The sequence below is a fragment of the Canis lupus genome, chromosome 33 (genome assembly GCF_003254725.2).
Source record: "Canis lupus dingo isolate Sandy chromosome 33, ASM325472v2, whole genome shotgun sequence".
Taxonomy (NCBI): Eukaryota; Metazoa; Chordata; class Mammalia; order Carnivora; family Canidae; genus Canis; species Canis lupus.
This window is the reverse complement of record NC_064275.1, coordinates 8,828,981-8,847,583: the sequence shown is the minus strand read 5'-3', so window position 1 is coordinate 8,847,583 and position 18,603 is coordinate 8,828,981. Positions and strand designations below refer to the sequence as shown.

At 36.5% G+C, this 18,603-nt stretch overlaps 1 protein-coding gene across 15 annotated transcripts in view; it reads right to left on the bottom strand.

The window, feature by feature from the left end:
- The window catches only part of ZPLD1 (zona pellucida like domain containing 1), an 80,337-nt gene that overhangs the window by 2,581 nt on the left and 59,153 nt on the right, over positions 1 to 18,603 (bottom strand). For all 15 annotated transcript variants that reach the window (XR_004811658.2, XM_025478579.3, XM_035710040.2 and 12 more), the window contains 5 exons: positions 18,304 to 18,401; positions 16,871 to 16,951; positions 8,201 to 8,372; positions 6,783 to 6,891; positions 392 to 421 (listed from right to left, as the gene is read on the bottom strand). Coding sequence is in view for 14 of the 15 variants with exons in the window: in XM_025478579.3 (XP_025334364.1) it covers positions 392 to 421; positions 6,783 to 6,891; positions 8,201 to 8,372; positions 16,871 to 16,951; positions 18,304 to 18,401 (490 nt within the window). In the remaining variant the exon portion in view is untranslated. The remainder of the gene's footprint in view (positions 1 to 391; positions 422 to 6,782; positions 6,892 to 8,200; positions 8,373 to 16,870; positions 16,952 to 18,303; positions 18,402 to 18,603) is intronic.

The window sequence follows — 18,603 nt, the reverse complement described above, 5'->3', positions numbered from 1 at the left end:
GTAGAAAAATCCAATATCAGATTTATCTAGCCTTATCCCCATTTATACCTGCAAAACATCTGTCATTAGTATCTTGTAAAGTAACAGCATGAAGTTGATTCATTCTATAATCTATTTGACTATAATTCAATAACCAAAGGATTATGTGATTTAGATATCTTGTATCCCTTAGGCAGGCAAAAAAAAATCATCTATAAAATGCTATAAAAATTGACCAACAGGTCACATATCAATTCAGAAATCCTCAGTGAACTGTTATGTAAAATATAACACATGCGTAAAATCAGAACTCATTATATTTAGTTGTTTAGAATTTTGCAACTGATCGTCAAAAAATACTAAAATTTTTGAAAATCATACTTTTATTTTCAATATATGTTCATTATCTTACCAAGCTGTGAATTGTTGGTTGGAGTCTCGTCTGGGAGAGAAAAGAAAAAGAAAAGTGATATTGTATCTCTAAATATTTACTTATGCTTATTATAATTCTGTGATTACTTTTTACCTATATGTGCCCTCATCTTCACCCACAAGCTCCTTGGGGAAGACAATAATGAAAATCATCCTAAATCATTCTCTTTCTGTTCCACGTGTCTGAGATTTTATTATCTTTCTATTCCATAAGCCCAACCCTGCCACTGCCCCGGGCATACAAATATAATTGCAAAATATACTATATTATATTCTTTCCTGCCAACTTTGCTTTGTCATTATCTCTTTAGTCACGTTAGTGGGGGCAGTAATTGTTAACAGCTATTACATTTTTATAGCCCTATAACCTGCCATTTGTTATTTTGTTTTAGAGAAATATTCATTATTTAGTGCCGCTCTATTTTAAGTGTTGCCTATTTGCCCATCATAATCTGCAAAAACATCATTTTAAGTTCCAAAAAGATAAATTCACACTTAATAACTAAATGAAAGGAAAACATGGCTCCTAATCTTGAGTTGTAGGGTTTTTTGCATCTGTTAAGTAAAAGATTAAAGACATCAGTTTTTTACTTGTTCCTGGCAAACATAATAATAGATGCAATGAATGGATTCACCTGGTTTCCCAACCTGTGTTCCTCATTTGGTAGTCATATAGCCATTAACCCCGATCATGCACAATGAGTGGATTTCCTTTTAGTTCTTAAATACAAAGTATATATGTGTCTGTGAAGGTCCATTATTTGAACCATAAAATGTGTGCAGTTGACTGTTCGATTTTGGAGTCTAAATATCATTACAATTATCATGTGTGTAATGCCATACAGTTTACAAAGTGCTCCTTCATGTTATCACATTTTGTCCTCATAACAGCCTTATGGTTTTGATATTATCGCTACCCCCATTTTACAGATGAAGACACTTCCATCTGTCACAGCCTCCATGATAAAGTAAACAGGTTTAAATAAAAACTCAGCTTCGGAATTCTTTTTCTAAAATAATATAAACTAGCCAAGTATGGAAAATATTTTTAGTTATAAAGATGAATATCTTAAGCTATGAAACCCCAGGATTAGTATTTGAAACAATTGATTGGGAGAACCTGATGTGATATTTATAGGCCATCTGACGCCATGTCTTTTAAGACACATGAGTCTTGGTAGAAATGATGATTCTGCTGTTTGAGCCTGAATTACAATGCCCCAAATTAATAAAGTGCTTATTTATAGTATTCTTTAGAATGGTGCAGTGCACCACTATAAGACAAAAAGAAAAAAAAAGCCACAAATTTTCATTATAGGACACCCTTAGGAAAACCCTAACCTCCAACCAACACTATTTTGTAAAGACATTTGTTTCTCATGGAAATGGATGGAATGAATGAACTGTGATCAATTCTTCCAAAAGATTTCCAAGACAAGTTGCCTCACTGGAACATGGAGAATATCTAATGCTCTAAAGTTCCTTTTTCAAAGTTATTCTTTGTTTACAAGTCACACTTATTTGGTTTTTTTTTTGGGGGGGGGGGGTTAAAGAATAGAAACTCCTCCCTCCTATGTGTCCCAAATTAGGTGAAAGTGCTAGGACTTGGGCATTTGGGTAGCTCCGTTGGTTAAGCATCTGCTTTTGGCTCAGGTCATGATCTTAGGGTCCTGGGATATAGCCCCACATCTGACTCCCTGCTCAGCAGGGAGCCTGATTCTCCTTCTCCCTGTCTCATGCTTGTGCACTCTCTCTCTCTCTCTCTCTCTCTCTGTCTCAAATAAATAAATAAATCTTTAAAAAAGGAAGTGCTAGGACTGGATGCCCACACTATTTTCTGCATCCTGAAGTTAATTAAAGAGGTCAGAATATCCCCTTCTCTCCCACATTACCACAAATGCTTCTGTAGGAACAATATCCCAGGTATCCCTCTCCAGGCCTGGGCTGCGGGACAAATCTTTACGTGAGACAAACTGTCAAATGCGCTATACCAGCTATAGGTTCTGGGACTATAAAAAAAATGAAACCATCCTACCTCTGGCAGATGGCTAAAATCAAAGCAGGTAATATTTGAATATTATTTGGAATTATATTTGATAGTGGATAAAGGTAGAGAGAATCACTTTATGTAGTAGCTGTTTCTGGTGTCCTTCAATTTCCATTATCTTGCAACTTGGTCTAGTCCCAAAGGACACTTTCCAGATCTTTTCCACCACACACTCTGTTTTTTTTCTCTTATACCTACTTGGTCTTACCATATACATATATATTAAAAGAAACCTTCTGGAATTGGAACAGATTGGAATACTAAACTTGATGGGCTGTTCAAAAAACATGCAGCTCGCTGAGGACCCATAGGAAGAAAATAATGGTAGCAATACCATAGCTGTTTGAAAGCCAGAAGCAGCAGATAAATTCTTTTTCTCTGCTTTTCTCTCATATAAGTAGTAGAAATAAATGGAAAAAGTAAACATTAGCACAAAGATATATACAGAATAAATATTTTTCCTTTTTTAGCACAAGCAAACTCTTTTTTAATTTTTAGCTATCTACCTATATGGTAAAATGGACTATATATGTCAAATTCAGAACTCCTGAACTTTTTTTTTTCGAGAGGGAGGGCTGAAGGAGAGGGAGAGAGAGGTTTTTTAAGAAGATGTATTTATTTTATTTGAGAGAGAGAAAGCAGGGTGGGAGGGGCAGAGGGAGATGGAGCGAATCATCAAGGCCCATCTCCCCTATGGGCCAAAATAGGGCTTGATCCTAGGACCCTAAGATCATGACCTGAGCCAAAGTCAAGTGTCGGAAGCTCAGCCAACTGAGCCACCCAGGCGCCAGAGAGAGAGAGAGAGACAGACAGACAGACAGACGGACAGAGAGTGTTAAGCAGGTGCCACACCCAGCACAGAGCTGACCGGGGGCTCAATCTCACAACCCTGAGATCATGACCAGAGCTAAAATCAAGAGTTGGAAGCACAACAGACTGAGCCACCCAGCCACCCTGAGAAGTTCCAAACTTTATCCCTTCCACTGTGTGTTACATTTGTCAAGTCTGTCTCTACTTTTGAATGTTAAGATCCTTGAAAGCTATTCTATTCAAACACACAAAGCTAAGCTATTCAAACACACTATTCTCTAGTGTGTTTGCAGTTCCTAGCAGAGTGTCTGTCCCATGTGGAGATTCCAATGAATTTATTAACTCCCCATAAAACTCAATGACATGGGTTGACTAGCTTGGCTTGGACTTCTCCATTGGAATTTACATAATAAAACAATTAGGTACTATTGTTTCCCGGTACTTGCAGTTGTGAATTTCCAGAACTCTACCCCATGATAAGCATTCCCCTAGTGAATAGTTAGCAGCATGTGAGGGCATAAAATAAGAACACTTCAGGAGGGATGCTTGGGTGGCTCAGTTAAGCACCTGCCTTTGGCTCAGGTCATGATCCCAGGGTCCTGAGTTTAAGTCCTGCATTGGGCTCTCTGCTCAGCAGAGACTGTTCTCTCTTTGCCTGTTACTCCCCCGTGCTCTCTCCCTCTTTCTTTCTCTGACAAATAAATAAAAGCTTACAAAAGAGAATACTTCAGGAATTTCGAGGATTTTAAACTTTGAAGATATGAATATTTTGCTAAATCAACCAACAAAAGGATTTACAATGTTGGGTAAAAATAACCAGAATGTCCTTGATTTCATTAAAACAAAAGTACTGAGCTTTAACAACTTATTAAACTTGACCTAAGTCAGATGTCCAGGGGAAAGGAGTGGTTCAATGAGTAAACAGAGCAAAACTCCCAAGTACCAGAGAGCTTTGGAGAGAGCAAATCAAGCCTGAAATTGGACTTGTCTATATAAAATCGGCCATAGGATCTGAAGAGATAAATTCTAGCTGACTTAAGATAAAAATAAAGTGAAACTTAGAAAAGAAGGTAGCCCTGGTCATTAAGCCAGACATTACGTTTACATAGAATTTTCCTGTGGATGGATATAGCTTGATTTCTGAGTTCTGTATTTATGCAGAATTGAATAATATTTAAATTATGATACTGTAGTATCATAATGTAAACATTGTTATATATGGCCTTCCACACAGTAGGGTCACCATGATTGCCCCAAAATGAGCACCTTCCTATGGCTATTTATCAAAATTATAAAAAATAAGTCTGCAGAGAGAAAGAGAGGAATGAAGAGCATCTGGAAGGTTTGAATATGATTCTTTGGGGGCTTTGATGATGAGGAGACGGAGGTAACCAAGACAATACTACTGTGTTGGAAAATGAATGTTAGGGTGCCTGGGTGGCTCAGCCGATTAAGCATCTGCCTTTGGCTCAGGTCATGATCCCAGAGTCCTGATATCAAGTCCTACATCAGGCTCCCTGCTCAGTGGGGAGCCTACTTCTCCCTCTGCCCTCCCCCGTGCTCATGATCCCTCTTTCTCTCTCTCTCTTTCAAATAAATAAATAAATAAATAAGATATTAAAGATAAAAGAAAAATGAATGTTATCCTTGAGGTGAAAATAGGTTGAAATTGGAAAGGAAGAAATTCAGGCATGACATCAGAGGCACTATGATCAGGGCATTAGCTCTTTAAGGTTTTAGCACAGATATTTTGGGCAACTGGATATGGTGTAGGTGAACCCTACAAAACTGCATGGCTGGTTAGCTATGGTAGTATTAGAAACTTCTAGTTGGTAATCTTTACTGGGATTTGAGGGTCTTAGAAATGTTGGTCTTTATAAAAAATTTATCTTACGCTAACAAATTAATCAAAATGTATAATATTTAAATTTGATTTGACCCGGGTAAGAAAGAAGCAAGGAGGCTAATGAGGAAAAGCCATCTACTCAACAAGGGCAGAGAGATGTCACTTTCAAGGTTTTTTTTTTTTTCTTATACAAAACTGACTCTAGATATGTTCCACAGAAATAAAAATATTTTTTATTGTGCCTACCCAAAAGCATTCCTAATTATTGGTAACAAGAGTTTCCATGCAGTGTAATTCTATGAGCTATTTCTGACAGCCGGACAGAGATAAGAATTGGGCCTTTCACAAACCACAAACCAGTCATTTTCAAACCACTCAAAACACATACCAAACCTCAGGGAGTGCAGACTAAGTCTGAGATTTCGTATTTAATAAATTTCTGCATTATTTTTAAAAACACACTGGCTTGTTTTTAAATAATGCTGTCTACACCAACACAGAGGAGTGAATAATTCAAGCAATTGTCTAAACTTTTTAGGCCCAAACCACATTTTGCTTAATTATCTATTTCAGGCAAAACTTTCTTTTCACCGTGGAACAGGAGTTATGGGAGGAAAATGACGATAACTTATCCAAAACATAATAATAGCCTTATGGCTCATATAAAATTGAGAAAAAACTGTTACAATATAATCCAGACCATAATTCTGCTTTTTTTAAGACAAAATTTATAGCTATAAAGTTAGAATCTTAAGGCCAACTTCTGCAGACCCCTCATGTTAGAAATAAAGAAATATTTGCCTTGAGAAGTGACATAAAATCGTAAGTCACATAGTTTGTTTAGATAAAAGCTGGAGCTAGAACCAGTTTTTCTGAACCAGTTTGTGTTATTTACATTGCACATCTGTTTTATCCAATTGATTCTGAATGTCTCTGGGTTCACACTGATACAAAGCAATTTTCCTTTGGAGAGTTTGTGCATAAATGCGCATGCACACTTTTATTATTATTTGTGTACATGAGAATATATGTATCAACAGTGTGTCTATTAGATTCATGACTGTGATTGAGTGCGTTGGAAGGGGTGTGAATTATTCAGGATCCTGGGAAGAAACAAATTACTCACATGGGTACTTAAACTTTTTTAGAAAAGCTTAATAGGACTATTTATAAAGATATAGGGAATTCACACAAAAAAGTCAAGTTCCCTGGGCTATGGGTCAAGGGGGGAGTTTCCAGTTCTGTGGGGGAAGTTGTCTGGGAGAAGTTGTGTAGACTTCACGTCCATCCCCTGATTGAGCCACCCTACTGGCCATACCCAATGGATGGCAAAGCAGTGGACGGGTGCAGTTCACATGGGCCCATCTTCTGGGGCTGAGAGCAGCTCAGGAAAGGGGAGAGTGACACACGTCCAGCAGGTATATCTGTGTGTGTGCATGCGTAGCACGTGCATGCGTGAAAAGGGAAATATTGTAAAGACAATTTTGCCCTTTGTGTGAAAGTTGAGTAAACAGGAAACTACTGTGAAATTAAAGTTGCTTAGCAGTTTATCTTGTTTCACAGTTAATTAGTGCTGTTTAGAAACCACTTTGAGTCCTCCTTAGAAGCCAAGTAATAAGCCATTTTGGAAGAATCTATTACTACACACAAAAGGAGGAATGTTCCTACCACTCCGAGTAATGATGGGACCAGCAGAGAGGACGGCGTTTCCAGACGTGCTGGGGGGGCTCCAAGTGGTCCTCCTCCCCGCATCCCTCCTTTCTCTGTGGCCGCAAATCTGAGGTGTTAATGAAAACAAATGAGATTCCACACCGGCACAAAATTGGTTCTTTATGGCCATTTGGAAAGCAGATTCTTTTGGAAGAGATACCACATGTTTAATTTTATTCATTTACTTCTGTGCATTTATTTAATTACTTTGCATATAACTGCTACAGCGTTTCTTATCCTGGCTTGGGCCACATTTCTTATTTCTTCCCGTTATAATTGTGCTTTGCCTCATTAATTTACATAGCTCAGTGGTTCTCCTGAAAAAGAGCTGTGTTTATCAAACTTTTCTACTTTTATCTCTCTCAAGCCTTTAATAAATTTTTTCCAGAAGTGTCGGTCAGCACAGAGTCAAGGTAATGTGGACTCACCATTTAACCCCATCTGACATAGCTGGTTAGGACTCAAGCCATCACTTGTTGTGAAGAAATGCATGAATTTGCACATGAATAAAAACTTATTAAAGCTATTTTAAATAAAAAATGTGGCTTCATTTATTTTCTTCCGGTTAATATGGATGTGACCTTAGGGGCCTGTTGGAAATATATATATATATTATATATATATATAATATTAAATAATAAATATATATTATATAATATTATATATATATAATAAATATATATTTTTTTACTATTAAATGGATCAACATTTTAATGATGGCTGTATGCAATTCAGATCCACACCTTTTTTAACCTGTAATCCAAGGGATTCCTGAGCCATCAGTCCCAAATCTACCTTTCTAGTGTCAGCCCTTCCCCCTCCATAGGTTTTCCACTCATCCTCTAACTCTAATCCATCACCTTACTGAAAGCTTGGCAGTTCCCTGGTTACTCTGTCTATGTGTCTGTGAATTTGGTCAACCTATGACATAGAGTGTCTCTCACACTCTTGATTTTATCGCTTCAGGGTTTCTCCACCTTCAAAATCACACCCCGGGTTTCACATCTTCCTCTTCCATCAAACCTCCCAATCTCTGGCTCTCTCACAATGGTGAATACTGCCTCTTACCACAACCCATATATTTCTGCCTTTGGCCCATAACATTTTTGTCTTATTTTCTTCCATGACTATGTCATGGTCTTCAAACACAAGCTAAATGAGTTCAGAATTTATGCACACGTGTCTGTATTCCCAGTATTATGTTTGGCACAAAGTAGGCATTCAGTAGATCTTTACTGGATGAATAAATAAACTCTACTTAAAACCATCTGATCTGACACACATGCACTTTTGGTACAGAAATTAGTTCCTAACACTTGACAACCTTTCAGCTTAGATCAATTTGACAATTTAGAATAAAGTTGCTAAAAACATACAGGCATAAGGAAGGGGCAGTCATCAGCTCTGCAGAGCTTGGTAACACAGTGCAGGAAGACGGTGGACATTTTCTGATTCTTGTGTTTCACAAATCGGAACACTTCAAAGGAAAACCGGCCCTGCTGGCTTCTGCCATTTTCAATGACGGTGGTCTGAGGATCTTTGTCACAGCTACATTTTAGGGAATGTGAAAACAGGACGTTACTGGAAATTACCAGCCCAATGGAAATGGTAAACTAATTTCTGCAGTATTAAGAGCTAACAAAATCATGCCGTGTTACAGATATTTAATAAGAGCATAAGCTAACTCAACAAACATGACGAGTGACCTAGATCGTAAAATTTAAGGAGATCAATTTCTGATTATAATAGTACCATCAAATTTTAGAGGGATTATACTCTCATAAGGTTCAAAAATCCAAACAGTATAAAATATATGTAGTGAAAAATCTCCCTCCCATCGTTGCCCTTGTCCACATCATTCTGCATCCACATTCAAATCTGCCAGAGGTGACCTCACTTGCTGTTGCATCCTCCCAGGGTATATACATACGTATAGAAGCTGAAGCAATAAATTCCTATTGTTTACTCCTTCTTAAAAAAAAAAAAAAATAACACGCTATCTACATTATTTTGTACCATACCTCTTTAAAAAATTTAGCAAGGGATTTTGGGGATCTATCCCTATGAATATTTATCAAGACACCTCATTCTTTTTGCACACTGTATAGTATTCCATCACGCACATGGGCCAGCGTTTACATTATCGAGTCCCAATTTATGTACCTTTGCATTGTTTTGACTCTTTTGCTTTTTTACAAAGTAATAATGAATAGCCTTAAACATTATTTTGAATATATGCAAAATTATCTGTACATCTGTAGGATTGTTTAACAGACTTTGCTACATTGCCCTCTGTAAATCGCATTGCAGTTTGTACTCCCCCAGTAAAGTATGAAAAAAAAAAAAAAAAACCCTCATTTCCCCCAGAGCTACATTAACAAAGTGTATGGAAGTTTTTCTGAATTGTTTACTATCGGGTAGGAAAAATAAACTGTCACCATATAATTTTAAATTTGCATTTAAGTCTGTGGAAATGACTATGTGCATCTTTTCATATACATTAGAGCCATCTGTATTTCTTTATCGGAAAATTGTTTTTGTCCTTTGCCCAAATTTCTATTTTGTTGTTGGCTTTTTCTTTCTGATTCCTGCAAGTTCTTTATGTGTTAGGAACACTAGTTCTTGTTTGTTATATAAGCTGCAAATTGCTTGACTTTGTTGCTTAGCTTTGGACATTTCTTAAGTGCGGGTGCATGTGTGTCTGTGTGTGTGTGTGTGTGTGTGTGTGTGTGTTCATACATACACAAGAGCTTTATTTTTATGTTAAATTTTCAATATTTTATTGTATGGCTTTTAGCAAGTCATGTCTTGTTTCACTGTGCTTTACTTTATTGTGCTTGCAGAGATTGTGGTTTTTACAGATTGAAGGTTGGTGGCAACCCTGCCTTGAGCAAGTCTAGTGGTGCCATTTTTGCAGCAAGACAGCATTTGCTTACTTCCTGTCTCTGTGTCACATTTTGGTAATTCTCACAATATTTCAAACTTTTTCATTGTTATTATATTTGTTATGGTGATCTATGGTCAGTGATCTTTCATGTTACTATTGTAATTTGGGCTTCCTCCACCCCCACCAAACTCTGCCCCTAAAAGACAGTGAATTTAATTAGCAAATGTGTTCTGACTGTTGCACGGACCAGATGTTTCCCCATCTCTCTCCCTCTCCTCAGGCCTCCCTATTCCCTGAGATGCAATAATATTGAAATTAGGCTGCTTAATAGCCCTACAATGGCCTCTAATTGTTCAAGTGAAAAGAAAGGTCACACATTTCTCATTTTAAATCAAAAGTTAGAATTGATTAAGCTTAGTGAGGAAGGCATGTTGAAAGCTGAGACGGGCTGAAAGCTAGGTCTCCTGGACTAAACAGTGAGCCAGGTTGTGAAAACAAAGGAAAAGTTCTTGAAGGAAATGACAAGTGCTATCCCAGCGAACGCAGGAATGATAAGAAAGTGGAACAGACTTAGTACTGATATGAAGAAAGTTCCAGGGGTCTGGAGAGAAGATCAAACCAGACACAACAGTCCCTTAAGCCAAAAGCTAATCCAGAACAAGGCCCTAAGTCTCTTCAACTCTAGGAAGGCTGAGGATGGTGAGAAAGCTGCAGAAGAAAAGTTTGAAACTCGCAGAGGTTGGTCATACATGGATATCTACTGTCCAGCACTATTTTTAAAATCTCTGTTTATCCTACTGATTTGTGATGTCACAGTCTATCACACTGTAAATTCTTACCATGTGTTTTGGAACTATTTCTTATCTCACTACTCTAATTTTGTCTATGTGGCTAATCTCACATGATGTCACATTCCTTTAATAATTTTAGAACTATTATTAAGTATAATATTGGGTTGGGCCATTTCCACGTTTTGGGGTATTTTGTGGATTTGTTCATCCCTTTTCCTGATTAGGTTAGCTTGGGATTATTTGTTTTTTCAAAGAACTTACTTTTTTCTTTACTTACTGCAAAATTTTGGTTTGTATTTCCAATACAGATCCAAGTGTTTAAAACTGCCAAGTCATAGCGACTTTCTATTTCCATGTTGTTAAGTATTGTCAGCTATTAATATATAGCTCATTGACTATGTCATTCAGATCTTTTATACCCTTACTTAATTGTTGGCCACCAGAGCTGAGTTTCCTGAGAGAAGGGAATTAAAGTCTCTCATTTTTATTATATTTCTGATTATGTCTTTTTATAGTTCTCCTCATTTCCATTTGACAAAACCTTTGATTTCATCCAGGGCATCCTTTATGTCTGTATTGGATTCCCTTGGCCTACCTTCTATTTCTATTTTTCCTACTCTAATCCTTTTTATCTTTTCCTTTATATTTGTTTCTTTTTATTTGCATTGCCTAGTTTTAGTTGCTCTGTCCCATACTGTGCTTTCTGCTGTGTCTATTCTCCCTGGAACACCTAATTATGTCTTCCTTCTGTCTTATAGAAATTTTTCTGTAGCACATTGTTTTTTAGTTCCATCTATTTCCCTTTACTCATTTTTATAGCCTTCTCTTTCATTGTCCTATCCTTTCTTACCTGAATTCTTATAATTCTATCACCATCACTATGTTTTTTTTTTAAGTTTGTTTGTTTACTTTTTTTTTATTTTTAGAAAAAGAGAGAGAGTGCACAAGTAGGGGAAGGGACAGAGGGAGAGATAGAAAATCTCAAGCAGACTCCCCACTGGGTGTGGGGACAGATGCAGGGCTCCATCCCACAACCCTGAGATCATGACCTGAGCCCAAATCAAGAGTTGGACACTTAATTGACTGAGCCACCCAGGCACCACCCACCATCACTATGTTTTTTTAAGAGAACTTCATTTATACATTAGAATTTTCTAATAAAATTTCATCTTTTCAAAGTGTTATATAAATGGAATCATGCAATATGTAACCTTTGGGGATTTGATTTTTTTCTACTCAGTGTAATTATCTGGAGATGCATCTATGTTATAGAAATCAATAATCCATTAATTTTTATTTAGGAGTAGTATTTCATGCTATAGATATACTGCAGTTAGTTTAATTACTTATCTATTAAAGAATATCCATTTTTTCCCAGTTTTTGGCTATTGCAAATAGCTAAAAGTTGGCTATTGCAAATAAAGTTGTCATTAATATTTATGTATACATTTTTTGTGTGAGTCCCTTATATAAGCCTCCTTATCACTGAGAAAAATGTCCAAGAATGCAATTGCTAGATTGTAGGGTAATTGCATATTTAGTTTTCTTGCTTATTATTGTATTTTTAAGTACTAAATTTCTCATTTTTTTCTTCCTATGTCTTCCTTCTCCATTCAGAGACTTCCCATTTCATTGTCAAGGCTTCCTATTTTTCCATTTATTAAAAGCACGTTTGCTATTGCCTGTTAAAACTTTCAATAATGACTGCTTTAAAATCTTTTTTTTTTTTTTTTGGTAATTCTAAACTCTGTCACATTTATTTTTGTCCTTTTCCGAATCATCTTGAGATCTTCCTGATTGTTGTTGTGACAGGTGATTTTTACTGAACCTAGGACATCTGGACAATTATCTTATGAGACTCAGAATCTTACTTAAACCTTATATTTTAGCTGACTTCCTTTGCCAACACTTCATCATGGAAGGAGAGATGCTGTGACATTAGTGCCAAATAGGACTAGAATACCAGAATCTTTCTTGGCGTTTCTGGACCCAAGGATTGGGGATCTTGTTAATGGTAGGGTGAGAGTTTCTACTCCCCATTAGGCATCTACTAATATCTGGCTGATTAGCCGAGGTAGGAGTGGCCTCCAGCAACGCCCCGAGGACTATGGCCTTGTTTCTGTGGGGCAGTAAGAATAGTCCTGACTCTCCACTGGGACTTCTTTGACATGAAACTAAAGGGGCAAGTAAGGGTATTTCATTATTGCCTGGTGAGAATAGAAGTACAGAATCCCTACTCAGCCTTCTCTGAAATTATCCTATAGGGGAGATTGGGATGCCTTGTTAAGGCCAGACAACTGTGGAAATTTGGCTCTCCACTCAGCCTTTGCTGGCCGGGGTGGAGATGAAACCACAGTCCATTTTGTGGTGTTAGACTAAGAGTAGTACAATTATTGTGCAAGTTTTCTGCTTACTAGGCTGTTCCTTTCCTTGTCTTTTGGCTTGAGAGGACAGGCTTTATCATCATTCACTTATTCATTCATTTGGACAGGTTTATCACCTATTCATTCATTTATATCTGTGCCCACTAATATTTCTGAGTTACTGACTTCTTCAGTTCTAAGTCTAGGATATATGAAACAAAAAGAACACCCAAGGAACTCACCACAAATTGTCATTTTGACAATTTTTTCCTTGCCTCCTTGCTCTTTTTCTCCTTCTCTTCTTGTCCTTCTCTGTTTTCCCTGTTTTAATTTTTTTTCCACCTTTTGACCTTCATCCATATCTCTCACCCCCAAGTCCCATATCCGGCAACCACTAATCTGTTCTCTGTATCTATGATATCTATAAGAGGTTTTTCCCCCATGTGATATCCATTCACAATTTCTTTATCCATTCATCCATCAATAGACACTTAGGTTGTTTCCATGTTTTGGCTATTGTAAATAATGCTGCAATGAACATGGAGGTCCATATATCTTTTTGAGTTAAGGTTTTCATTTTCTTGCATAAGTACCCAGTAATGGAACTGCTGGATCAAATGGTGATTCTATTCTTTTTTTTAAGATTTTATTCATTTATTCAAGAGAGAGAGCAAGAGCAAGAATGAGTGGGAGGGAGGGGCAAAGGGAGAGGGAGAAACAGGAAGCAGGGAGCACAAAGAGGGGCTTGATTCCAGAACCCTGGGATTGTGACCTGAGCTGAAGGCAGACACTTAGGTGGCTGAGCCACCCAGGAGTCCTGCCTATTTTTAATTTTTTGAGGAAACCCCATAGTGTTTTCCATAGTGGCTATACTAATTTCCAATCCCACCAACAGTGCATAAGTATTCCCTTTACTCTACATCCTCACCAACACTTGCTATTTCTTATCTTTTTGATGTACCCATTCTAAGAAGTGTGAGGTGCTATCTCTATTATAGTATTAATTTGTATTTCCTTGGTGATTGATGGTGTTGAATATCTTTTCAGGTACCAGTTGGCCATCTCTATGTCTTCTTTGGAAAATACCTATTCATGTCTTCTGCCCGTTCTTGAATGAGGGTGTTTTTTTTTTGTTTTTGTTTTTTTTTTTTTTTTTTTTTTTTGCTGTTGAATTATAGGAGTTCTTTATATTTTTTTAAATGTATTTATTTATTTGAGAGGTGAGGGAGAAGGAGAAGGAGACAGAGAGAATCTCAAGCAGACTCCCCACTGAGCATGGAGTCCAACATGGGGTTCAATCTCATGATCCTGAGATCATGACCTGAGCTGAAATCAAGAATAAGACATTTAGCCAAATGAGTCATCCAGACTTCCCTTTATATATTTTAGATATTGGCCTCTCATAAGATAGGATGTTTTGGACAATTATCTTATGAGACTCAGAATCTTACATAAACCTTATATTTTAGCTGACTTCCTTTGCCAACACTTCATCATGGAAGGAGAGATGCTGTGTCATTACTGCCAAATAGGACTAGAATTCCAGACTCTTTCTTGGTTTTCCTATTCAGTAGATTGCCTTTTCATTTTGTTGATGATTTCCTTCGCTGTGCAGAAGATTTTAGTTTGATATAATCCCACTTGTTTAAATTTGCTTTTGTTGCTTTATGGTTACTTTGTAATATAAAAAATTAATGTTGCAATGTCTAATTGCAAATCTTATGTTTTTCATGCAACCTTTTCTAGTGAGTTTAATTTATCCTTAACATCCTTTTTTCTCAGCTTTTTTTTTTTTACATTTTTTTTTGTGTAGTATATTGGAATATAGCAAGCAGTATCTTCATTGCTTACCATTCACATTTGAAAGGTTGGATTTCCCTAGACATATCATTTTCTGGGGACTCTTTGGGCAATGTGGAGCAGTAAGGATTTTCCTCAAGGATTTCCTCAACTCGAGGTTCTCCCGCCTTTGTTTTACAAGGACAGACAAGTTTCTATTGAATGCACCATAATTGTGTAGTTGAGTTTTCCCTGCCTCTCTGAACCTAAGATATCAAGAGTTCTACTATCAGCTCCATGTTCCTCAGCTTCATTCACAAGCCTATTCAACCATGGCTCTTATCTTCCTAGGTGAATCCTTCACTTTTTAGAAGGTACACTTTTCCTGGCACTTTCTGAGATCTACCACTTCTGAGGCTCTGGTCATTCTCTATCCCTTCATTCTCCACATTCCCCAGGGCTGTTGGCTTGTTGGGTTTCAGCTCTGTTCCTAACAACTCCCACTCAGAGTGGTACCCTCTCCTTCTGGGTGTGCATTTCTCTTGGCTGTTTATGAAATCTGCTACTACCCTAACCCCTCAACATTGACTTTTCTTCCCTGCTTCTCCTGCCACCTCTTCCCACACTGCTTCCTGCAGACCTCCCTCTGCACCATTTGGTCTTGATCTTAATTATTTTTATCAATACAAACACATATTTTGGGATTTCTCAGTTTTCTTTTTCACCTACTTTCACTGCAACTGACATTTGAGAAACTCATTTAGTTACTCATTTCACTCTCTATAGTTCTGATAAGAACACTAAAGAGATTCAACCCTAAGCCACAGTCATACTAGAAGTCTGACAATCATATTCCAGATTATCAGTATGTGGTCATTATAGAAATTTTGGAAAATAAGAAAAACATCAAAACAAAATGATTCACAATCCTACCATGCATAAATAACCACTGTGAACCTACTGATGTATTTCCTTATGGCTTTTCTATTATATATTATACAAATGAGGTTCATTGTACATATAATTATATATGCTGATTCTCTCACCTCTTATTTGATTAATTTAAATTTTAAAGAACTATATATTACCAAGGAAAAAAATACTAAGAAGCCAGAAAGGTAGGAAATAAAATAGAAACAGTCTTATTTTTTCCTGTTTTAGAAGTAACTTTATATAATCTAATGCTTCTGTGAGATCTCAAATCACTAGTTCTCCATAACTCACCTAGCCATTTCCTCATTGCTGAACACCCAGTTTGCCCTCAAGTTTTACTATTTTAAATATCAGTGATAGATCAGAAAATCATAAATATTTTATAATATGCTTCCAAATGTGTGAATATTCAATCAAAGAATATGGAATATTTTAAGGCTTTTGATACAGACTTTTTTTCCCCAAAACATTGCCCAAATTAACACTTCCAGCAATAGGATGTAAGAGTGTCAGTTTGACCTAGCCTCTGACCATCCTCTTAACCTTGATTAACCAATAAAACATATTCTTTTGGTTTCCCATCATATTGCTCCCATCATGTGTCAATAAGCAGCAGTGATCTGAGCCAACTGCATTTTATAAGCATGATTAGAAGCCATTGCTTGACTCTCAAGTCTGCTCTGCTGTCAGATAAAAATGCTGAAAGGAAACTGGGATGATTGAATGTTTTTATGATCAATGTCCCCTTTCCCCAAATGTAGATTACATTCACTCTATCATTGTCTATTGGGGAATGAAGTTGAAGTTATTGGCTCTGATAAAAAAGGAGTAGTAGGCTTATATCATACTTTCATATTAAATACTGATAAATGAAGAAAAGCATTTTGGGGTCTAAATTATCTATACCATTACTTTAATTTTACTTTCCATGACATACGATGAGACTGTCTAGCTGTGAATAAATAGTACCTCCCCCTGCCTTTCTCTGATTACCAATAATATCCAACCCGTGCTTTTTCTAAGACAGCGAAATATTCCCATATGTCCTAAACATGAATAAAACATCTTTGATGGACCTAACTTACTTGCAGTTTCATTCAACAATAGCTTTATCAGCATTTTTGTGTTGAAAACTCTTCTCAAGTCTTATGCTTCCAGCTCTGTAAGGACTAAAAGCTCAAAATGTAACTTTAAACTTAAAGCTATAGAAGGACCCTACAATTTGTTTATCTATCTTGGAGTTTTCATTTCAACTATCTACAACTAGGATTTTGCTATCAATACAAGACTTACCTAAGGAAGAGATCATATCGAATATCATCATTTGGGTTCCCTGATGGGGTTGTGTAGCAATAATCCATTAAGACATTCCATCTGCAGAAAGAGGCAAGCATAGCCGAGAGTCAGAACCTCCTTTTGGATATTAGTTACTAATCCAAGGGAAGTAAATATTGACAAATGTCTTACCCCATAGAATAGGATCATATTTTTATTAGTTATTTCAGAGGCTTCTTGATTATTAAAATGTTCTCCTAAGCTCAAGGTGTTTAAAAATCTGCAGCAAACTGCCATCCTATATCAAGTGGGGCTAAGGTTAATATCACACAAACACAAAAATTGTGTATAAGAAGAAACAAAAGCCAAAAGTGAGCTACAGAGATGCTTCTATGTTCACTATGAACAACAGCCTTTTGTTTCCAGAAATTACTATATCCAACAAATGATGGAAGATATTATACTATATACAACAAGTAGTTTGGTGCATAAATCATACACTGAAAATTATGCCAGAATCAGTGGTGGCGCGAGTGGGAGGTCTATGATAGACACTGTTTTAGATAAAAGAAAACCATGAGGCAAATACACAGCCTTCCTCCACAAGACATACTGTGCCTAGGTTTATGCATTATTTCCTTCCAACTCTGCTGTTATAAAAATTACTAGTCTATGGGAAGTAAATGCCAACATTTTTTTTTAAATCCTGCATTTGATAAGATAGTTTTAAAGATCCAAGAACAGAAATACTAAGAAGAAAAAAAGGGAGGAATTAAATTTCCAGAGTATACTGGAGAATACTCTTCAGGATACAAAGTTTATGTAATAATAGGTGAGAAACCCAAAGTAAACCACGTACACATTATAATGTTATTATAGGGTAGGATGGGATCCTCAGCTTTAGAATTCCCTTTCAATGTTGATCATTCTGGATTATCTAAAATGTGATCATATGAAACTTGATCATATGAAACTTTATTGATTTAGGGTTTTTTATGGAGATGTTTCTGAGGATCATTTTAAATAATTTTGGCCCAGATCATTATGGGGAGAGTTCTTTTGTTTTTAATAAATTTTTATTGAATAGTAATATACACATAGTAAAGTGCACAAATCTTCAGTGGTCACAAAATGATTGCATGTGATTCATCATCTTTCAGATGAAAGAATAGAACATTGTGGTATTCCAGAAGATCAGCCCATTCCCTCTTCCAGTAATTCTCCCTCCTTCTTTATGGGAAGACTTGTTATTTTCCAATTAATGACACAAAATAACTGTCATTCCTTAATCTTTGCAATTTGTTATTTCTATTTACTAGCATTCCTAAATGATGTGGCAATGACAGTATTTTTTAAATTAAAAATGAAATGAGCAAACTTTATGATTCATGAGGCTTTACGTGGTCAAAATGTTTTAGCCAACAACAACAAAAAAAGATGTTTGAAAATACCTGCCATCCAGATTAGTGGCTTGTACAGCTGCAAATACTTTGGTTTTCAAAGGTAATCCTATACTTGGGATAATTAACTGCTGACTGTAGGTTGAATCCTAATGGTGAAAAAAATGAGCAATTAATCTGTCATTGTCTTCCAAACAATACATTTACCACTTAAAACAATAATATCATATAAAGAGGGGGCAAGTCAACATAAATAAACAGAATCAACAGCAAAAAGGATCTAGTTAATCCTCTAGTTTCTAAGAACTGTTCTTAAACGATACCCAAGTAACAAATTCATTTCTGTAAATA